This window comes from Sapajus apella, unplaced genomic scaffold (assembly GCF_009761245.1).
Source record: "Sapajus apella isolate SASKATOON/1434 unplaced genomic scaffold, GSC_monkey_1.0 scaffold78, whole genome shotgun sequence".
In the NCBI taxonomy this organism is placed as follows: Eukaryota; Metazoa; Chordata; class Mammalia; order Primates; family Cebidae; genus Sapajus; species Sapajus apella.
Genome location: NW_022437018.1, coordinates 4,351,478 through 4,376,004, shown reverse-complemented (window position 1 = coordinate 4,376,004; position 24,527 = coordinate 4,351,478). Strand labels below are relative to the sequence as shown.

Sequence of the window (24,527 nt, the reverse complement as noted above, 5' to 3'; positions counted from 1 at the left end):
AGGGCTCACCGCAACCTCCGCCTCCTGGGTTCAGGCAATTCTCCTGCCTCAGCCTCCTGAGTAGCTGGGATTACAGGCACGTACCACCATGCCCAGCTAATTTTTTGTATTTTTTAGTAGAGGCGGGGTTTCACTATGTTGACCAGGATGGTCTCGATCTCTTGACCTCGTGATCCACCCGCCTCGGCCTCCCAAAGTGCTGGGATTACAGGCTTGAGCCACCGCGCCCGGCCTCTAAATTAATTTTATATATATACCTTATACATATAGTCCGAAGATAATTTTCTATGATATTTTAAATAATGTGGATAAAACAGAGTTTTGACTTCAACCATCACATGAAGTCAGGTGTAGAATTTTCCACTTGTAGTGTCATATAGCCATTCAAAAATTTCAGATTTTGGAGCATTTCAGATTTTCAGAGTAGGGATGCTCTGCTTGCAACAAAAAAAAAAAAAAAAAAAAGAAATGTTATTGGAAAGGAACTATGTGTATGTCAAAGTATTTCTTTACATATTAATCTACTAATTAAATTTCTGTGTGTATGTCATGCTTTATTCTTATAGAAAATATTTTGTCTCTTGAACAAAACCACATTATCATTATTATACTTAACTAAATAAAAAAAAAAGTCCTTAATATCCAGTCTATATTCATATTGCCCAATTCTGAAAATATCCTCTTGATTTGTTCAAATCGAAATCCAAAGACGGTCTAAAATATAACATTGAAGTAAGTCTTTTAAGTTTCTTTTAATCTACTACAATTTCCTGTCCTCTTTTTTTCTTGTCATTATTTATTGAAGAGACTAGGTCTTGTAGAATTTTCCATATTTTGAATTTAGCTGATTACATCTTTGTGGTCTTTTTTTACATCTTTTTCTGGCCCTTGTATTTTTTTGTAACCTCATAGTTAGATCTAGAGGACTGATTAGATTCAACTCTCTTTTAGGGGAATAATATTCATGTTTTTAGATATACTTCCGACTGGCTTCTAGTAGGAGGCTTTGTCCCACTTTCAGTAATGTTAAAATAGATCAATGGGCTCAGGTGTTGCCAGCCTAACCCATCCAGTATAAAGTTCCTTCTCAGTCTTTTATCTAATGGTTTCTAACAGTCAAGGCTAATCATTTATTATATCATTATGGATTATAATTTGGTGACTTTAGATCTGTCCTGCATTTTTCTTCTAAACTGGAATTCTTGCAAAGAATGTGTTCTGTGAATTCTCTGGATACAACTACAATAAAATTGGTGGCAGAAAAGGAAGAAAAAAATAACTTGATTCTTCTATTTACTAGATTTTAGAATATTAAGTTGAAACCCTAGTAATCATGGAGGTGATCAGCACTTTATTTGAACTCTTGAATTTTTTTTTTTTTAAAGACAGGTCTGGCTCTGTCATTCTGACTGGAGTGCAGTGGCACTCTCATCTCACTGCAGCCTTAGCCTCCTGAGCAGCTGGGACTACAGGCACATGCCACCATCCATGCATGGTGGCTAATTTTTGTATTTTTCTTGTAGAGATAGGGTTTCACCCTGTTGCCCAGGCTGATCTCAACCTCATGGGCTCAAGCAATCTGCTTGCCTCAGCTTCCCAAAGTGCTGGGATTACAGGTGTGAGCCACCATGCCCAGCCTTGAATTTGTATAATATTTGTGTTTCAATCTGCTATTCTCTTTGATGCCCAAGTTGTTCATCTTTGATCAGTCAGAAACTGTTAAGCTGACTTCTGCATCCTTTTGACACAACCTAATCTTTAATAGCTTTTTTGCTTTCTGACACAGTAAGACGTTCCTCTTTCACCTTGTATTTTTCTGCCAAGACTTGGAATCACCATTTCTCCAAGGAGTCCTGGTTTCCTTCAGATACTTTCTTTAAACATTGTATTTGTTTCTTCACAAATAGTTTTATGTTTATGTTTCTTTGGAACACTGTTGATCAAGCTGCATTCCTAGAATTTCTTTGTGTGTCTGGTAGAGTTGGCTCTTCAGCATGTCAGTAATTTGACTGTAATTATAAAAAGCAAAATATTTTAGGTATATATCCTAGAAATGCTAGTAATCAAAATTTAATTAAATTGCTCTTTTCACGTGAGATATATTACATGCAAAATATACTTTGGCACGCTCGCATAGTGTCTTTCAATCTATTTTGATGCTTATGCTAAAGAATACATTTTACATCATGACTGAGTGCACGGTTATGTAAGCAGATAGATTTTAGGAAGTAATTCTTAACCCTTACTATTTACAATATAATTATCAGGCATTTTCTTATTCTTTTGCTTTCAGTTTTTTTTTTTTAATGCTATTTGTAAATTATTAAGTTGATTTCATGACCCATGAATCAGTCCCAGTCCACATTCTGACACAGTCATAGAAGATGTCTTTCCAATATAAATGTCATTTAAAAGGAGGCAAGAGATCTTTAATTTTCTTTTCTTGGATCTAAGACCATCTTTAAAACTTATCTGCATTAATATTCTATCAAGGATTTGCTGGAAGTTACTTTAATTCAATCATAAGGTGGTGGAATTAATTCTTTCTGATGATTAGATAAACAATTCTATTTCCAGGTTTTAGAGCAGAAAGAGACCTTAGAGATAATTACCTAGTTCAATAGTTTTTAAATTTTTTAAGTAGCATAACTCCTATTTTAAAAATGGCAGGACCAGTAAGTAGTGTCTCTTTCCAACTACACTATATGATAGAAAAGTTACATTTTTCCCCCACTTTGCTCATATGAAAGGCAAAGGTGTTTATATACAACCATTTCTTTTTAGAAAGCTTCTCAGATATTTATGGGGTTTCATGCACCTTTACAGCATGTAAAAACAGTAAATGTACGTCTTAGTTTAAAACCTCATTGTTTGGCCATGATTGCTTAATTTTTAATTTCCCTCATTTATTACTTGTATGACCCAAGAGAGATTAATTTACTTTCTGAGTTTTTATTTTTCCTTTTGTAAAATGGAAATAATAATATCTAAACTCCAAAGGATAATTATGAGATTCAGTAAGATAATTCATGGATGTGGTTTATAAAGGAAGCATTTTGTAGTAGGCTCTGTTACCATTATTGTTACTATTTTTACTGTTCCCAGACCAGTCTTTTCTAGGTCTTTTTTTTAAACTCATGCTAAAACTTCGCCGTTTAGAAACTTGACATAGGATTATAAAATGCAACCACATTTTTTATAATTTTATAGGAGATCATCTAAATGATGTTAGAACCTATATTTAAGGCCAGGCGCAGTGACTCATACCTGTAATCCCAACATTTTGGAAGGCCGAGGCAGGCAAGTTGCTTGAGCCCAGGAGTTCATGACTAGCCTGGGCACTGTGGTGAAACCCTTCTCTACTAAAAATACAAAAATTAGCCCAGATGTAGTCCCAGCTACCCAGGAGGCCGACGTAGGAGGATCACCTGAGCCTAGGAGGTTGAGGCTACAGTGAGCTGTGATCATGGCACTGCACTCCAGCCAGGGTATAAGAGGCAGGGAGGGAGGGAGGGAAGAAAGGAGGAAGGAAGGAAGGACGGGAGGAAGGGAGGGAGGGAGGGAGAGAAGAAAGGAAAGGTGAGAGGGAGGGAGGGAGGAAGATTTAATCTATATTTCTTTTTGGAAGGAAGGGAGGGAGGGGGGAGGGAAGAAGGAATATTTAATCTATATTTCTTTCTGAAGCCTAGAGGAATTTTTGAGAATAATGTTATTGTGCATTAAGTTCTTTTTAACAGACAGGCCTATTTATCTTAGAGTGTCTATTTTCCTGTTGAGAATTTTTCATTCTATTTGGTTTATTCCTGAATCCAAACACTACTTTTACTTATGAACATTGCCCCCTTGAAACTTGCATGGCATTTGCTTATTTTATACCATTAAAATTGGTCAAAAGATAAAACCTTTTACAACATTTCACAAATCATATTCTTCTAATACCAGTATTCTGCTGACACTGTAGTGTGAACCCAGAGTCTACTAGGTTAACTTATAGCCCAGGACTACTCTTACCTGATACCTCCTTAACTGACCGCTACAGCACCATGGTAGGAATTTAAAAATCAGAATGCATAACGGGATCAATTTTGTGTATTTAAGTGATCTAGGTCAATGCAAAGATTTCTAATACAGCTTTTAGTTTTTAACCAAAATGGACACGTAAAAATGATATAATTTTTCCTAGTAATATGACATATGACCAAATACAGCTGTTCTTCCTAACAAGAGTGCAGTTTTTAGACTACCATTTAAAGTAGCCATTTATTTTTTTTCATAACATTCCCCCTCCTCAAAAAAATGTTATAACAATTGGCCTATTTGATAGAAAAAAAAATGTAGCTGATTAAACTTTTGGGAACTCAATATTAGGGTTGGCTAAAAGGAATGAGTGTAATGTTTTAGAAAGAAAATGTTGTCCTGACAAGAATGTTTTAAAAGTGAGGTCACTGTTGGTTTTGGAAGCATTGGCATTGTAGTTAGTCATGGTTTAAAAATGAAGCAACTTGAAATATCTTCATAAAGTATTGTTTGATCTGAAAGAAGACAGTGAACATTTTTGGTAATTTTTAGTATGCTCCCTGATAAGATTCATTTTATTGTGGAATTTAGCTGAGTAAAATTCCTTTAGCTAGATTTTCCCAGTGCCTCTACTAGCTGAATTAACTATTTTGTGCTCCTTGATAACTATTTAGTACATTATTCTTTATTGTATAAATATACATCATTTTAAATGATCATTTTGTGAAAACTGGTAAAATTCAGAGTGATTATTTACTTGACAAAAGTATTGTTTCTTAAAAGTAAGCAATAATACTACATTTTAAATATGATCGAAGTTATAAAACATGTGTCCTAACACTTGTTCAGAATAAGTGGATTATTTATGTTTTGAGGAACAAGACTGTTAAAGATTTGGTGATGTGACAGATAATGTAGTTTGTAAATATAACTAAGGGGTTACTTAACTATTGTATATAATTAAATCATTGTAGGAATGATTTTTCAGCAGTTATGTCATGTGATCCATTCAAAAGTTAATAGGTCATGGTCCCTGCACTCAAAATTCTTGCAGTTTAGTAAAATGTAGTCACTATTTGTTTTAAAAGAAAAAGTATTTTAAACCATTTCTTAATGAGTTATAAAGCTAATATGATACAGTGGGGCTCTCTTTCCAGTATACCTCTTGCTAGCTACAGACAAGTCAGTTACATTCTCTGAACATCAGTTTCTTCATCTGAAAATGTGGAACAAAATATCTGCCCTGCCTACTTCAAGTAGTTGTTTTGAACCTTAAAAAAGATACTGCTTGTCAAAGTGCCTTAAACTGCACATAGAGATGAAGTATGACAATGCTTTTCATGCGTTGATTTCCAGGGGTGGTTTTCATCCTGTTACCATTTAACCACATTAATCATTTTGTTAGAAAAATAATAGGCCCAGTGTAGTCACTCATGCCTGTAATCCCAGCACTTTGGGAAGCCGAGGTGGGTGGAAGACCTGAAGGCAGGAGTTCAAGACCAGCTTGGCCAACGTGGTGAAACTCCGTCTCTACTTAAAAAAAAAAAAAAAAAAAAAAAAAATACAAAAAGTTAGTTGGGCATGGTGACAAGCGCCTGTAATCCCAGCTACTCAGGAGGCTGAGATAGGAGAATCCCTGGAACCCAGGAGGCAGAGGTTGCGGTGAGCTGAGATCGCACCACTGCATTCCACCTAGGCATCAAGAGTGAGACTCTGTCTCAAAAAAATAAAGAAAAGAAAAGAAAGAAAAAGAAAAATAATAGAAACTTGGAAACAGAACTTAGAAGGAAAAAATTACTCATAGTTTACCAAATACTTTTTATCATTTTGAGCTGATATTTTACTTTCAGGTTTTTAAATATTTAGCTTTTGGGGGATATTTAGATAATAATTATACTTGCACATTCATCTTTCTTCAGAATTTATTATAGAGTCTACATAATTATTTTGATGGCCACATTATCTGTTAGTTAGCTATATCATAGTTTAACTGTTTTTAGAGGACGCTATCAATTTTTTTCATATTGTTATGTGTCACTCATCTGAAATAGAGGTAAATATCTTATTTAAATAAGATAAAGTAAATAAGGTAAACATATTAACCTTAAAGTAGTTAGAAGATGTCTTAATCATTTCTTAAAGCCCAAGAAAGAAATTTAAACATATGGTTTGGTTATCACATAATTTTGGCCTATTCTGCCACACAGATTGTCTTCTAAACATGTCATCTCTCCAGTGTGCCCAGTGCAGATGCAGTGAATAACATAGTTTCTTCCTGTGCATACTATTGGCAGTGTTTAACATCCTACTGTATTTTGAAATGACTCTTCCTAAAGTGGAGACTACTCAAATGTTTTTAGTGGTCAATGAGAATAAATTACAATGCCACTCCTAAAAATAAAACCCAAAAGTGTCTTCATTCTCTTTTTTTCTGTATCTACCATTTCAGATATTTTTCTTGATAGACTTAACATACACGTGTTAATAATACCTTGACCTTTCAGTTTCATGACCTTGCACCAATAATCTTGTAGTTTTACCCATTTCAGCCATCCACCCCATGATTATATCCTAGATCTTGTCATTACTATTAATTGCATGTGCTCTGTAATCTTCGTAGTAGGTTTCCCACTCTCCACCATCTCCCACATTTCCAGGTTCTTCCCTTCAGAGCTCTGATGCCAACTTAGCTTAAAATACATAATTTACTGTTTTATGTTTTCCTAGCATCTCTCTTCTTTTGTCATACTTTCCTTGGAAAAACTCTAACCTTGGTTAATTCCTACTTTTAGCTCCTTTGCACTCATACTCATGAGGAATAGATGAGAAAGCTAGAGAAAAACACAGTTATACTTCCTGGTCTCACTTGAGATACATAATCCCTAACCTTAAATGCGTTCTCAGTATGAGTAAGCAATTCTGTTTCTATAGTCTTCTACTTTACCTCTCTTCAAGGTAAGTATTTCACATGTTCTCCTCTCTAACCACCAATATCCTCTCTCTGCTCTTCATTTATAGCTGATGACTTTGTTTCATATGTCATTGATATTACTGAAGTAATTGGAAGAGAACTTGAATATCCCCCATCCACAAAATCTGCCAGCCTACTCACATCTGCCTCTGTGTTTGCAGTTTCCTTTCTTGTGAACTGCTTTCACCTCATCTAAGGCCTGTCTACTTGTGCACTAGATTCCATCTTCTCAGTTACTCACAGTAGGCTCCTGCACGTTTCCTCCCTTCCTATCCTACATCACTAACTTTTGTACATTTCTGTATATTTATAAACATGTTGAAATACCTTTGATTTCATAGCTATCCTTCATGGAAAATAATTTTTTATATTCCTATCTCCACTTCCTCTTCTGTCATTCTCTATTAGACCATTTCAGTTGGCTTACCTCATGTTACCTTCATCCCATCCTACAGAAACAACTCTCGTCAAGGTCAACAGTGATCTAATGTTGCCACATTTGATTGTCAGTTATTGGTGTTCCTCTTCCTGGACCTTTTGCCACTAACACAATTGATCACCCTCCTTGAAATACTATTTTTATAAGCCATCTAGAATACTACTTTCTTGATTTTTCTTCCACCTCAGTGACCATTTGTTTGTTGCCTTTCTCGTTAGTTCTTTTCTCTTCACTTAATGGAGTGCTTGTGTCCCAGTATTTGGTCCTTGGACTTCACCTAACTTTCACTAAATTTCATGTATACACTGATAACTCCCAAGTTTACATCTCTTCTTTTAACTCCAGACTTATATATCCAGTTGCCTGGATGCATCTAGATATCAAAAACAGTCTCAAACTTAACTTGCCTCAAACTGAATTCTTACCTCCTGTATCTGTTTCTCTCACAGCCAGCCTCATTTCAGTTAATATAACAATTCAATTTTTCTACTTGCTTGGACCAGAAGCCTTGGAGATGTCTTTAATTCTTCCTTTGCTTTCACATCCTGCCTTTGCACTGACAACTTAGAGAATATATCAGGAATTGGAACCGCTTCTCACCATCCCACCACCACCACTGTATTCTAGGCCTGCAACAGCTCTTGCCTGGTCAGTTGCAGTAGCCTTTTAGTTGCTGTCTCCATTTTCACTCTTGGCCTCTGTTGTCTGTTCTCCACACAGCAGCCAGAGGGATCATAGCACATGACTACTCAGAACCTACCATTTGCTGCACATCTCACTCAGAATCCCGTGTCCTTACCATGCCTTACTGTGCCCTACCAGGATTGGTATAGACTGCCCCCTACTTATTTTGGACATCTCAAATCACTCTCCCACCCTCACTGTACTCCAGTCACACTGGCCTCCTTATTTGTCAAACACACCTAGCATGTACTCACCTTAGCCTTTATATGTATTGTCCTCTGCCTGAAATACTCTTCCTTCTGTTCTTGTGGCTCACTTCTTCCTTTCAGGTCTTCACTCAAGTGTTATTTTGGAGATAGGCCTTCTCCTTTGGCCATCTGAAATAGCACTCTCTCCTCACCTTAATCCTTCACCATGCTTTACTTAGCTTCATGGGCCTGATATAATTATACATTTTTCTATGTACTTTTCTTCCTGTATAAAAGAGGAAAAATAGATAAATATATAAATGTATGTTTATGTATTTATACATTCTCCTCCCCCATTTCGTTAATTGTTGTAGCTTTAAAACCTGGAACAGTACCTGGCAAATGTAGGCACCCCCACTTATTGTCAATAATCTTTTCTTGAGAATAACATATTCTGCCCTAAAATGCTCACAGGGAGTCTACTTCCTATTATTTTAAGTGGAAAATATTATAATATGTTACCAATTTAAAACACCCATATACTTTTCTAAAATACAGTTTCAGAAGACTAATTTATCAGGGACAAATTATTATGTTGGGATAATGCTTAACATATTGAACCCTGATAACCAAGCAACTAATACGAATGTTAGTATGCAGTTTGTGTGTAGTCATATTTACTCTTCCTTTGTAGTTGCTGTTCTCAATTACTTTGATTTAAAAAAAAATTTTTTTTGAGACAGTCTTGTTCTGTCGCTCAGGCTGGAGTACAGTGGCAGGATCTTGGCTCATTGCAGCCTCCCCTCCTGGGTTCAAGTGATTCTCCTGCCTTAGCCTCCCAAGTAGCTGGGATTACAGGCGTATGCCACCATATCCAGCAAATTTTTGCATTTTTAGTAGGGATGGGGTTTCGCCATGGTGGCCAGGCTGATCACGAACTTCCCACCTCAAGTGATCCACCTACCTCAGCCTCCCAAAGTTCTGGGATTATATGTGTGAGCCACCGTGCCCAGCCTACTTTGATTCTTTCTTCACAGTTTTATTTAGTTCTTCAACTTTTTTAGGATTAATTGTGTGAACAACAGGCAAAAATAAGAGCTAATTATGAAAGACACTAGAGAAGCTTGTTCAGAATAAGTGAATAATAGCAGAGAATGGCCACTTGTGCCTCTCTTAGTTCTGGCAGCAGTAAAGATTTGTTGATACATTGTAAACTTTTGAAAAGTCTAAATGTGAGTTTGACATAGCAATTCAGAATGTAACTCGAATGTTTACTCATGCATTGTTTTGTTAAAATGTTATGTTGAAATTTGGAGACAGAAATGTAAATTTTCCTATATAAACATTGACCAAAAACATTGGGTATAGAGAGTTATCTTTGGTCTTTAATGACTATATAGTAAAAGCCAACAGGCATTCTCCAAGGGAGTAGTAGTCTATGGAGTATGCTGTTATTTACTGAAGTGCTGCATACATTGCATGTTTACTAAATGTGTGCATATTTTTCTTTATAATACAGAGATTTTATTAAAGATTTAGTAAGAAACAAAGGATGTTTATGAAACAACACCTAGAACAATTAATATAAATTCCTATCAGACATCACTGTCTTTTTTTTTTTTGAGACAGAGTCTCACGCTGGCTCACTGCAGCCTTTATCTCCAGGACTCCAGCAGTTCTCCTGCCTCAGCCTCCCCAGTAGCTGGGATTACAGGCATGAGTCACCGTGCCCAGCTGACATCACTGTTTTCTTATCTCTCTTTGGCTTGCTCGTGCGTTCTCTTTCTTTCTCTCTCTCTCTCTCTCTCTCTCTCAATATACTCGATGTTTCGAGATTTTACTGATTTTGGAAAAAAAAATCATGAAAAAAATGAGGATTACTAACATAGGAAATACAGTTGTTACTGAACATAAATTTACTTTTTATCACCACAGCAGTGCCAGGATATGAAATTCATCAGAAGAAATTCTAGGTATTTGGGAAGTACCACAAAGGGAACTATAATGAAAAGAAAAAAATGGAATGAGTATAATGAAGTCCTCCATGTTCTCACGCTATAGATAAAACCCTCAAATCTCTGATGTAGATAACCAGAAGAAGGAGATCCATTCTGTGAAAAATAAGCAAAGCTGCACGATAGTTAATGTGCTATTGCAATGAGACGAGTTGCACATGAATTGCACTCAACTTTGATTTGTGTAGAGGCGACTGGGCCTTTTAAAGGGAGAATGAGGAAGTTGGGAGAAGTTGAGTCAGGCTCCGAGTTAGCTAAGTGAAAAGTACCAGATAGTGGGAAGCGGGGATTGGTCCATGTAAAACCCACCTGGGTATGCTAGCTGGTACTTACCAAAATTAGTCTTCTACCTTACCACAGAGACTGAAAGACAAAGGCCCTGTTTTCAGGTCTTGGCTGGAACAAATTCTTTTGTCAGCCTTGAGTTTTCTCAGGCAGGCACTTTAAGAAGACGTCTTAGGGATGCAACTTTGAGCTGCTAGAAACAATGCTAGTGTTTGTTCAGGTCTTTAGAGGCCAAGGTTGAGGCGTAGTTGAGAAAAGGACTCAGAGGAACCTGGCTAGAGTTTGGCCAAGAAGAGAGCCTTTGCCCCTGGGAAATTAATATAAATCAGACCCTATCATTCCACTTTTTATCAACTTTGCTTTACACTTAGAATTAAATCCACCCCTCTTCCAAGGCTCACAGAGCCCCCAGGTGAGCTCATCACTGCCTGTATTTCCAGCCTTCCTGCTTGCTGTGCACCGGCCACACTGGTTTTCCTTCAGCCCTCCCTTTGCACATGGTCACTGTGCTTGGAATGTTTTCCTGCATTCTTTGCTTGGCTAGATTCTTTTATGACTAGATAACTGTTACCTCCCCAGAAAAGCCTTCCCCAATTCACCTATCTAACACAGGTCCTCAGTTTTCTTTTTTGTCTCTTTCATAGAAAAAGTTACATTCCAACTTGAAAATGCAGGTATTTGATTTATTCCTTGGCCTACTCTTTTTTCATTCTGCCTGCATCAGAATGTAATGCTGGATCTTGTTTGCCATTGAATGCCCATCACCCAGCATTGGACTTGGCACATTTTAAGTATTCAATAAATATTTATTAAATGAGCGGGGACCCTTCAGAGAAATATTTGTGTGAATTAAAACAAATAATTTGCAGATTTTATTGACAAAATATCAGAGATAAACTTGCTAAATTAAAACTTCTATTGTCAAAAAATGTCATCTATCATATCTAATTTTTTTTGTAGTAGAGCATTCTTGAGTATACAGAGGCATTAAGTACATTCACATTGTACAACCATCACTACCCTCCATCTCCAGAAGTTTTTCATCTTCTTAAGCTGAAATTTTGTATCCATTGAACACTAATTCCTCACTCTATCCTCCTAGCAGCCACCATTCTACATTCCATCTCTATGAATTTCACTACTCTAGGTACCTCTTATAAGTGAAATCATATAGTGTTTGTCCATTTGTGACTGGTTATTTCACTTAGCATAATGTCTTCAAGATTCATCCATGTTGTATGTCAGAATTTTCTTCTTTTTAAAGACCGAATTATATTGCATTTTATATATGTGTGTGTATGTACACACACACACACAAACACATACCCCACATTTTGTTGATTCCTTGGATAGACACTTGGATTTCTTCTACCTTTATGCTATTGTGAATAATGCTGCTGTGAACATAGGTGTACAAATATCTGAGTCTCTGCTCTCACTTCTTTTGGGTATATATCAGAGTAGAATTGCAGGATCAGTAATTTTATTTTTAATTTTTTGAAGAACCACCAAAATGTTTTCCATGTAGGCTGTGTCATTTTACATTCCCAGTAGCCATGCACAAAGGTTCTAGTTTCTCCACATACCAGCTAACACTTGTTACTGGTTTTCTTTGTTTGTTTTACTAATAGCTATCTTAGTGAGTATGAAATGATATCTCATTGTGGTTCTGATTTGTGTTTCCCTAATGACTAAAGATACTGAGCATCTTTTTATTCTTTTGTTGACTGTATATCTGCTTTGGAGAAATTTCTGTTTAAGTCCTTTGCTTATCTTTAAATCAAGTGTTTTATTATTTGTTGTTGAACATATAAATATTTTGTATAGTAGTAGCAAACATACAAAAATACTTAAAACGTGTCTTCTTTCTCACTATTAGTGGTGTAAAGTATAATTTGCTAGCTCACACTACCCTAACCTTGGAAAGTGCTGAGGATAGTTTCAAGACCCATAATCTGTCTATTAATGGAAATGGTAAGTACAATATATATTTTACTTATTACATACATTCTGCCTGTATTTCTAATTATAGTATGTTCCCCTCAAGTGGTTATCAGCTTAAATAGTGGAGACACAAGTGATTCTGTTGGTTCTTTCAAATATATCTGTCCCTCTTCCCCAAAGGAGAAAAGTTTATTTTCCTTTCTCTACACTGAGATTTGTTTGCAAGATTTAGTGGGAAAAGAAAGGTCTCAGGTATACTGAATCCTTGTTTTTGACTTGGAAGTTATGACTTCACTACTCTTCTAGCTGGAAATTAAAGACATGACTTACTTTTAAATTTAAAATCAAGGAACCCAGCTTTTCTGTTAGTAGGAAGCAGAGAATGTAAGAAAGAGAAAGGGTTAAATTATCTTAACCCTTTTCTGTTTGGAGTGTAGTGGTAGTTTTAGTTTATCCAAAATAAATATACAGGAAAGTGAAGAAGGGGGTTAGGTCATTAGGAAGATTTGTAAAACTTAGCATGAGCACTTGCTACTCTCCCAGGTGATTTTACTCATGATAAAAAATATGGAGCAGTGTTGGTAAGGCAGTTTGGAAGTATGATTTGGGTTGTTTACTTTTGTTCATTTTCTCCAAGCAAAATTAGTAAGTGGTAAATGTCCTAATTATACTTACTATTGTAAAGACCGTGGCTCTGTACTGATAAAATTGATAATGTTATACCAATATTTTTTGTTTCACAATAAGAAGTTACGTTAAAAATAGGCAAAAGTTCATGAAATGTAAATATATAATTTAAAAAAGGTAATTTTGAGGCTAGGTGTGGTGGCTCATTCCTGTAATCCCAGTTCTTTGGGAAGATGAGGTGGGAGGATCACTTGAACCCAGGAGTTTGAGACTTGCCTGGGCAACATAGTGAGACATTATCTCTAACAACAACAACAAAAAAATTGGTTGGCCATGGTGGTGCGTGCAGGTAGTTCCAGCTACTCAGGACACTGAGGTAGGAGGATTGCCTGAGCCCAGAAGTCTGCAGTGAGGTATGATTGTGTCACTGTTCTCCAGCCTGGGGTACAGAGCAAGACCCTGTCTCAAGAAATAGAACACGTCAAAAAATAGAACATTACTACCACTACTTTCCCTTGGTTACCCTAGTCATATATCTCCATCTTTGTGGTATATACTTCCTTGCTTTTCTTTATGGTTTTCTTAATACCACATTTGTGTGCTTCCCTAAATAATATAATTTTGCATGATTTGAACTTTGATATGGAATCATCTTGTCTTAGTAATTTGCTTTTTGTTAATCATTCCGTATGTACGCTTTTCATTACTTATATTATCTCATTTTGTGATAATATGTATTTATCTCTCACACTGATTTAATCATTTTGAGTAGTTACAGGGTTCTTCAGCTTTTCTGTTTCTTGGGTCAGTTTCAATAAGTTATATTTTTATAGATATCCATTCGATCTAAACTTTGAGATTTATAGGCATTGAATTCTCTATAGTGTCCTGTATCTATTGAATTTCTGCAGCCTCTGAAACATTGTTCCCTCTTTTCCATTACTGGTACTTACTTTCTGTACCATCTCTGTTTTTAAATTCTCATTCTCATAATAGATTTGTCAGTTTTATTCACTTATGTGTTCCATATTTGCTAATTATTTGTTAGGAGTAATGACTGTAGTCTATATTACTGCAAGAAGTGTGATAAAATCTCCTGCGATTGTGGATTTTTCTACCCATAGTTATGTCAATTTTTGCTGTATATAATTTGAGCCTTTGTTCTTTAATGCATATGTGTTTAAATTGTGTATTTTCTTCTTTTACATCAAACTGTATTGTGTTACAGACATGCCTCTTCAGCATTATATTGGATTTTAACATTTCTCTAATTTGACAATCTTTTCTTCCTGAAGTTTTTAGTCCTTCTGTGTTGAATATCAAATAGCTGTATATTTAGCTTTAAATCTACTATGATAACCTGTGTTTTTTAATTGTCTCACCTATTCCATGGTTTTTTTTTTCTTGCATTTTTAAGGCAATTTTTCCTTGTTTGAATTAAAGTTATACCTCCTTTTTATCATTTTTTAGAACTTAATCTCTAAAAATTTCATTAATCATATTTATTAAAATCTAAACTTAAAAAATAGTTTTGTGCTTTTCTCAGATAATACAAGGACTTTGGAACAGCTAAACTCTTTCCCCTAACCTATGTGCTATTTTTATATATTGTAATTCTTTTTTTTTTTTTTTAGGAAGACGTTTTATAGATTTAATACTTATTTAGGTTTACCTGCATGTTTCTATGCACTACTTGTATCTTTTGCCTTGCGTCTGGGATAATTTTCCTTCTGCTTGAAGTATGTGCCTTAGAATTTATTTTAGTGTGTTCTACTGATATCAAACTTCTTGGTTCTTTTTGTTTATCTGAAGATGGCTTTATTTTGCCTCATAATTGAAGATATTTCTTAATTCTGCAGTTTCACTGTTTTGTTGAATATTGAAGATATAATTCCAATATTTTTGGCTTCTATTTTATTATAAATGTTGTAAATCATTTGTCAGTGTGTTACCTTTGTAAGTGTAATCTTTTTATTTCTTTTTTGCCTTTGGTTTTCTAAAATTTTACTGTGGTATAATTAGGTGTAGAGTTTATGCTGCTTGGGGTTTCTTGAGCTTCTTTACATTGTGGATAGATATGTTTCATCAGTTTAGACAAAATCTCACATATGTGTTTCAAACTGCCTCTGCCGTTTTCTAGCTTTTCTCCTTCTTGCATTCCTGTTAAACCTATGTTAGTCTTTTTCGTTGTATCCTTCATGTTTCTTACTCTTTATGATGTACTTTTCAGCTCACTCACAGATATTTAGAACATAAGCTATTCATAAATCTGGGATTGCCTATATAAAGAAGTTTGCTTTCAAACTTTATAAATCACAAAGTTGATTTCACAAGTATTACTGAAATGTATGCTTTTAATAATTTTTATTTGCTGCCTGTTTTAGGAAAAATAGCTTTTATTTGTGTTTGCATTTTGGAATTGCATTTATTATGCTTGTGCATTTATTTTTCCCAGATTAAGCCCTTTATTGCTAAAATATAGCAGCTTTAAAAATGTATTAATGAAAAAGATTTGAATACTCTCAGAACATTGTTGTGTGCTATTGTATAGTAGAATCTTGGGTAGATAAGTTTAAGACTTTTTGGTTTTACTACAGACGTTGGCTACCTTGCATGTATATATTAAATAACAAAAAAAATCTGGGGTAATTAAAACTTTTAGGTAAATAATAATTATGGCCAGTAGCTAGCCATTTTATAGGCACTACCATCAGGACACAGCAAAAACTTTAAAAATCATTTTTATGTGGTCCAGTGTGAACTAACAGCCATACGTTGAATTGTTGTTTATACCCTGATGCCTAGAATAAATTATTTAATGTTTTTCTCCGTATAGATAGATAGTACACAGGTAGTTATCTTCATTAAAGTATCTTAATGTTTTTTGAAAGAACTTTTTTAAACAATGTTATACTTGTAGAAAAGATGCAAGTTGAATGTCAAGTTTATTTGGTTGTTTGTAATTAGAGATGAGTATCGGCATATTACCTAGTCTGGCCTCAAACTTTAGTCTGGCCTCAAACTTTTGGGTGCAAGCAGTCCTTCCACCTTAGCCTCTGGAGTAGCTGGTACTACAGGCACGTACCACCACACCCAGCTTGAATGTCAGGATTTTTTTTTTTTTTCCTCAAAAAAATTTATGAGAGCAAGTTGCTTACATGATAGTCCGTACCCCAGAATGTATTAATACATATTTCCTACTGTCAGAACATTCAGCTACATCACCATCACACTCGAAGTCAAAAAATTAATACCAGTACATTACCGCCATGTAATCCTCAGACTCAATTCAAGGTATTGCCCACTGTCCTGATAATGTTTTTTATGGCAGAGGGATACAGTGCAGAATCATACATTTCATTTAATTGTCATGCTTTTTTATTTTCCTTCGATCTGGACTAGTTCTTCAGTCATTTTTTGACTTTCATGACCTTGGCATTTTACAAGAGTATAGCTGGTTATTTTGTAAAAGGTCCCTCTATCTGTGTTTGTCTTATGTTTTCTTGGAATAAGATTCAGGATATACTTCTCTGGCAGAAATATCACAGAAGTGATACTGCATTCTCATTTTATCCTATCAAGTGACATATCATTGATTCAGCCATTATTAATGATGTTCGCTTTGATCACTTGGTTGAGATGGTGTCTTCCAAACTTCTGTACTATGAAGTTACTCTTTTGTTTCCCCGTTTGTAATCAGTACATACTTTGTGGTTAGAGGAGAGTACCTTGAAAGTACTCTAGCCTGGGCAATCTGGAAAAACACCATCCCTACAAAAAATACAAAAACTAGCTGGGAGTGGTGGAGCACACCTATGATCCCAGCTACTCTGGAGGGTGAAGTGGGAGATTGGTTGAGCTGGGGAAGACAAGGCTGCAGTGAGCCGAGATTGTGCCACTGGACTCCAGCCAGGGCAGCACAGTAAGACTGTCTCAAATAAGAAAGAAAGGAAGGGAGGAAGGTGATAAAAGGAAGGAAAGAAAAAAAAGAAACTACTGTGTAAGCACAGTTAACCTTTGAGCAGCATGCAGGTTAGAGGTGCCATCCCCTATGCAGCCAAAAATCCACATATAACTTTTGACTCCTCCTAATAGACTAATAGAACTATTAATAGACTACTGTTGACCAGAAGCCTTACTGATAACATAAACAGTCAAGTAAAACATTATGTATGTTATATATATAAAATATACAAGATTCTTATAATAAAGTAAGTTAAAGAAAAAATGTTATTAGGAAATGATAAGAAGGAGGAAATATATTTACTATTAAGTGGAAGCAGATCATCAGAAAGGTCTGCATCCTCATCATCTTCACATTGAGAAGGAAGAAGAAGAGGAGTTGGTCTTGCTGCCTCAGAGGTGGCAGAGGTGGAAGAAAATCCATATGTAAGTGGACACATGTAGTTCAAACCCATGTTGTTCAAAGGTCAACTGTATAATATTTCTTAACTAGACTTTCAATGTATTCCTTGCTTTATATCAGTATGGACTCATGTTTTTGCAGTGTATCATAATCTGTTAATATCATTGTTTTATGGTTCAAATTGTCCCCAATTTGGCCAATGAGAGTCCATGCGAGATGACCTCTATGTCTTTTTGACACATCCCCATCATTCTTTGAACACTTCCTTATGTATCAATATATTCAGTTCATCATGTACTTTTCCCCATCCCTGGAATTGGCCATTTTCCCAGGGAACCCTGGATGCCCTTCTCACTCAACTTAGGGCTCTGACATACTGCTGAGTTACCCCATGTGTAGATGGCTGCTTCACTGCTGTCAGACTCTGACTTCCAAGGCTAGGCTGCCCCTGAATATGGATACTCTGTTCTGCCTGGGTTCTGATACTTCACATCAAGCAGCCCCCACTTTCTCTGATTGGTCCCTGACTTCCCACAGCAGGCCATCTCCTGAGTAGAGGATCCCCTCGGGCTCTGATGTTCCACCTCAGGCTCCTCTTCCCAGGCATACCTCTTTTACCCTGCTTGCTCAAGACAGAGTCTCAAATCTAGGCTGCACCCCAGTGTCATCACTCTCTCAGCCCCTTGAGGCACTGATACTTCCTGCAGGCAGCCCCTCCTGCTCAACATTCTCATTCTGCCTGTCTCCACCATCCATTTCTAGCACACCACAGCTTCTTCTCCGGTCCTGGAACAGATGTTCATGTTGGGGGCGCTACCTAATGGCTTATGACTGAATTGTTCAGGAAGAGAAGGGGAAGAGAAAGGGTCAAAAATGTTGATTAAGTTATCTTATTCTCTGAAATAATGTGTTTTTTTTTCCATTTTTGTTTTTTTGAGATGGAGTCTTGCTCTGTCGCCCAGGCTGGAGTGCAGTGGCACAGTCTCAGCTAACTGCCACCTCCGCCTCCCGGGCTCAAGCGATTCTCCTGCTTCAGCCTCCCGAGTAGCTGGGACTATAAGCATGCACCACCATGCCTGGCTAATTTTTGTATTTTTAGTAAAGACGAGGTTTCACTATATTGGCCAGGCTGATCTCGAACTCCTGATCTCAAGTGATCTGCCTGCCTTGGTGTTGCAAAGTGGAATAATGTTTTATTCCAAGGATCACCTTTTAATTATTATAATGAGAATCAGAGCAAAAAGTAGAATTTGATAAACATATTAGAATGTTTTTATGTTAAATGAGATCACTTACATTCTCTGAAGAACTTTCATTGAATATTCAATTAAGATCAAACAAGAGACTAAACAGTTCATTTTTAATTCAGGTAATAGCATGCTATAAACTATCAGTTTAATATTATCCTGTCCTTTCTGTTCTCATATTTGATTTTCACACTAAATACGGCACTGGTATTTGAGTAGGATGACTCTTTACATAAAAGTAATTTTAAAATATGTTCTGTACTAAGCAAAACAAAATTGTAAAAAAAAATGTATATAATGACCTTAAATAAACATATATTTGTAACTTGATTTTTTTTTTTTTCTTTCTCCTTTAACTAGAGGAGTCTTCATTTTGGCTTCCCCTATATGGCAACATGTGCTGTCGACTAGTTGCCCAGCCAGCTTGTATGGCTGAGGATGCATTTGCAGGATTTCTTAATCAGCAGGTTAGAGGACTTTAAATATCCTAGAACAATTGTAGCTCCACTTTAAATCTTAGTATACTGGCAGTTGTTTCACCTTCTGATATTGAGAAGTATTGTTTTAAGTCTTTTTTTAAAAGTCAGTTTTCTAAATGTTATCAGATATAAACTGTAGGGGGTTCCAGGTGAAAAGAATGGCAAGGCAGGGAGGGATCTACAGCAATGTTGATGGCTAAGGCGCTACCTCTCCATGCTCCTCTGCTTCATTAATAGCAGCAACAGGATCATCAGCAACAGAGGAATCCTTATGGAAAATGATGAGGGCTGCTCAACACCTTTCACATAAAGGTCTTTCTGGCAGACAGCGTTTGGCACGGTTTAGGACTCAGAGCTTCCAAAGCTGCCTCTGTGCCACCTACTCCTGATTTATTTATAACCATAGTTATTTATATTCAGTAAATAATTAATTGTGAGCTTCAATGAATCAATAGCTTTTTCTAAAAGATTCCATTAGGAGGAAAGAAAATTTGCATTCTTACAGGGTAGTTGACATTTTCTGATGCTCTGAGAGCAGTAGGGAAAATAATATTTTGAACATACAGATATTTTCCTGAGTCATTTAATGAATTGCTATAGAATTCTACGCACTAATTTTTAATTGGCTAGCTTTTCTAAAACAGCATTAATCTGTGGTTTTATGTGTGTAAAAGTTAGGTGGTAATCATTGCCTCCATTTCACTTAATGCCTTTAAGAATTCCAAACTTTTATTCTCTGATATTAACATATTCTTGGATTTGGGGCAATTAACCTTTTGTATAGCAAATTAATGGATAATTCCATCACATTAAAAAAATTCTAAATAACTAATTTAACCTTGATGAGTATTTTGATGAGTTTAGAGTTAAGGTGCTAATAATTTAAAATTGATAGTCTCTTGATTTTTTTTTCCCCAGCAAACGATAGAAGGTCTGATTAGTTGGAGAAGGCTGTATTGTGTTTTGCGAGGAGGTAAACTCTATTGTTTTTACAGTCCAGAGGAAATTGAAGCTAAAGTGGAACCAGCTTTGATAGTACCCATTAACAAGGTAAAGGAAATGCTATTTTGAAAAAAAACATACATCTTAGGAAGTTTGTTTTTGTCTGTGCCGTTTACGTTGTTGATGCCTTATAAAGAAAAGAGAAGCACTGGTAAAAACAGGTTAGTTCATAAATATGATTTAATCTGTTTCTATTACAGAGCTTATCTGTTATAAGAAATAGTGTATATTTCCTAAGAAAATATAGTAATGGACATCTATACCAGTAAATGGGTTTTAAAGCAGAGAATGTAACTCTACATTAACAGTATATTTAAGTTTTTCATGAATTTATTTAAGGTTAAACATAAATTGTTAGCTCATGTTATAGTGATGCTCTTTCTAGTTAATATTCAAATGAAGCCATAAAAAGACCTTCTTGACTGTACTTTCTTATTTCTTATGGGATTGTTGGGCAATTGTCCAATCTGTCAGAACAGAAAAGCCTGCCAGTCCATTTAGAATAGTTGAGTGCTTATACTGCATTTAAAATGTAGTACCACACCACATAGAGAATTTGTCAAGTTATATATACTGGTTTGAAACAAAGAAGACTATTGAAATCTAGCTACAATTTTTTCATCTAAAATCCTGTAGGAAAACTTTTCAGTATAAGGCATACTTAGTTTCTTCTACTTCATGGTCTTAAATTTAACTTTGTCTATTATTTAAGTCTAGTGTTGATTAGAGGATTTTTCTTTCCTCATTTTTTAGAGCATTCCTACTCTAGAAAAATGGCATTTCTAGACCAAAATGTCATTGTTTTTGCCTGTGGACTGCCCCTAATTATTTCTAGTTGTTCTACTGTGCTTGTTTTTGGAGTGGTTGAAGTGTGTGATAAAACAAGAGCCATCACATTTGTTCTCCTTGTCTTTGAAATTATCCTTTAAAGAAGAATGTAAAGTTGTATGGCCTTTTATATAATAGCTGTATTCCTGAAAACCTGTAGGTACCAGTCTACTAATCTATAAGACTTAAGTTTAGTTTCATGATCTTTTCTAATAACATTTTTGTCTATTTCTATTCCACTTTTAGAAATTACACTGTGTTTTACCTACAGGAAGTCTTTTAGTGAGACCTTTTATTATATTATTAAATTCACCTAATTTAACTGTTTTAAGTGTCACTCTTGAATAAGGACATAATATCTCAGTATTATATTGAATCTATTTTGGCTTAGAAAGTTAGGTTTTTGAAATACATAGTTTTATTAATGAAAAATTGACATGCTTTTTTTCATTACTTGCCAACTTTTTGTTCGGTTTATTCAGTGTTGTCTTTCTGCCATTTTTTCACACTTTAGTCTTTTGAAAATTTCAGATGGAAGAATTGAAACAGAATAATGAACACCTGTATACCGTTCATCTAGACTCTCAGCTGTTGTTAACATTTTGCCACATTTACTTTCTCTCTAGTTAAAATTTTTTTCTGAACCATTTTAAAATCAGTTGCAAACAACATAACATTTCTTTTTTGGATATGTTAGCATGTTTCTCCTAAAACCAAGGACATTTATTCATAACCATAATATTACTGTCACACTCAAAAAGTTTATTGTTGATAAAATATTATCTAACATACAGAACAAATTGCTCCAATTTTCCCAAAAATATTTTTCTAATTTTTTTTTATTGTTTGATCCAGGACCTTATCAAGGATCATGTACTGCATCTGATCAGCATTTCATTTGATTGTTTTCATCTAAATTATGCCCTTTACCTCCTGCCTTTATTTATTTATGTCTTTCATTACATTGGCTTTTTTTTTTTTAAGTCCAAGAGAATTTTAAAAGTTTTCTTCTTAGAATTTCTCCAAATCTATATGTAGCAATTATTTCACTAGTTTCAACTTCAATAATTGTGGTAAAAGTTCTTTGTATATGATTATGTCTAATTTGGTTTTTACTAAATAGCTAAGGAGTAAACATGAAATCCTACTAATTATTTTCTTGTATGTTGTACCACAGAATATTCAGTCATAAAATAAATTAAGATGTAATCTAAACAAATGATATTTTTAAAGTCATTTGTTTTATTTGAAGAGTCTTGAAGGAATTTAACTCACCTTATTGCAGCCCTTCAAGGTAGGCAAAGCAGGTGTGGCAGCCCTGTTTTACAGGTGTATAATTTGTTTTACAAGTGAAGAAATAGACTTAGAGATCAGATAGAACTTCCCAAACTAGTAAGGAAAATTATATGGCTCACCCTTTTCCTAATGGGTAGGAAAAAATAGACAAAAATTTATGTACTGTTTTTGCTTTTTCCTCATAGGTGTACTGCTAGACTAAATTTGGAAGGCAAAATTAGACTTTTTCCTCTCTTTGTAACACTGTAAATCAATTTTGAAAGTTTAAAAGTAGCTATAAAATGAGGTTCTGAGCATGAAGCCACAGTAGACTTATAGGTGATGGCTTAGGCATATGTGTGGAAACTTAGGATTTAAATTTAAGAGAACATTTATAATAAAACTCTGTTTTTGTAGTCAGTGTGTCAGTTATTTTCTGTCTGATGACAAGGGTCTAATTCCAGAAAAGTGGTGACAATGTTTATATGGCCTGACTGAATTGACCTTTTTTAATTGATTTACTTTTTCTTGTGGTAATAAAGACTGATACCCAGGTGACTAATGAGATTTTGTAGTTAATCAGTGGTATTGTTAAGATGACCGAAATCAGAAGACTTAAAAATTCCAATGGTTGTTCCAATTAGCCATTACATATCACAGGGAAATTATTAATGTAGTAATTTGTATAGATTTAGCCTTACACTTGGAGACAATGTGAGCTACATTTGACCTTGAGGACTGATGACTTAATTATCTCTTCCATTGAACCTGACTTCTGTTTAAAGTACAGAAGAGCACTTTAAAATTAGAACATGAAATAAGACTTAAGGTTGGAAAGATACATTTATTATTATTACATAAGATAAATATAATTTAATTGTTAATCTCAAAGACGAAACTGATGACAAAGTCTTTTGTTTTCCAGCTTTGCAATATTGCTGTCTTCATTTTCTCCAGTGTTGATTTCCTGTGTTTTTCTCCATAGAAGCTTTTCTCTTTGTAGTTCTTTTTTCTACCTCAGTCTTCCTTTGAACTTTTCCATTCACCTGAAAACTTCCCACTTAATAGTGAATATCACAAATATCACTAATGTCCTTATTCACATATATCAAGCACTATCATAGTCAAGAAATATTTTTGTTACTTCCTAAAACATGACTGTTACATAATTATTTTTCCTTTTAAAGTAATTTTTGTCAACTTACAGAATGATTGAAATGTGTAGAAAAGTTGAAAAAAAAAACTAAACTGATGACCCATATATGTATTACCTAGATTTAGCAGTTAACATTTTGCCATATTTTTATTATCTCTTTGCTTAAATCTATATTTTTTGATGACCCATTTGAACATAAGACTTGGATATTATGATACTTCATTCCTGAATACTTCAACATGTAACTCCTGTTAATAAAAATAGGGACCTTTCATATACATACGTAATCATACTACCATTATCACAGCTAAGAAAATACTTTTCTTATGTCATCTAATATTCAGTCCATATTCAGATTTCCGTGTTTTCCCAAAATGGCCTTTTAGATCGGGTCTTCAGTCCAGGCTTATTCAGGGATTATGCATCCTCTATAATTCTTCTAAATTGTAAATGAGATCTAGAGGCTTGATTGTATTTATGTAAAGCATTTTTATTAGAATACTTTATGGTTGATGACAGACAAGTACTTTATAGAGCCTCTGGTTGGGAGGCTCATGAAGTCAGGTTGTCGTCACTACTGGTGATGCCCTGTCTCCAACATAAAGCAATCTTTTCTCTTTACGATTAGCAAGTAGTCAGTGAGGAGACACTTTGGCACTGTGTGACGGTCTTTGTTTTCTAACAGTCTTTCACATAATGGTTTTAGGCACCTGTGATTGTCTTTGCCTAAATCAGTTATTACACAGGAGATTTTAGGCGAATTTCTCATACTTCTTTTCTTCTATGCATGCCCTTCCTTTTGGCAATCTTTTTGTAAAGAAGTTTTTCTTATCAACTAGGGATGAATTATAGTCTCTTGTGAAAAGGCAGGATAAATACTTAATATCTTAATTGCCAATTTTCAGAATAGGAAGTTGGTGTTATGTATTGGTATTGCATTGGTATTGGTAATATATATTGGAGTTGATATTACCTCCTCCAGGGTTAGCAGACAAGTGTTATCT

At 35.1% G+C, this 24,527-nt stretch overlaps 1 protein-coding gene across 1 annotated transcript in view; it reads left to right on the top strand.

The window, feature by feature from the left end:
- The window catches only part of RTKN2 (rhotekin 2), a 74,246-nt gene that overhangs the window by 32,691 nt on the left and 17,028 nt on the right, over positions 1–24,527 (top strand). The window contains 3 exon segments of the mRNA XM_032252581.1: positions 12,479–12,573; positions 19,144–19,250; positions 20,181–20,312. Of these exon segments, the coding sequence (XP_032108472.1) occupies positions 12,479–12,573; positions 19,144–19,250; positions 20,181–20,312 (334 nt within the window).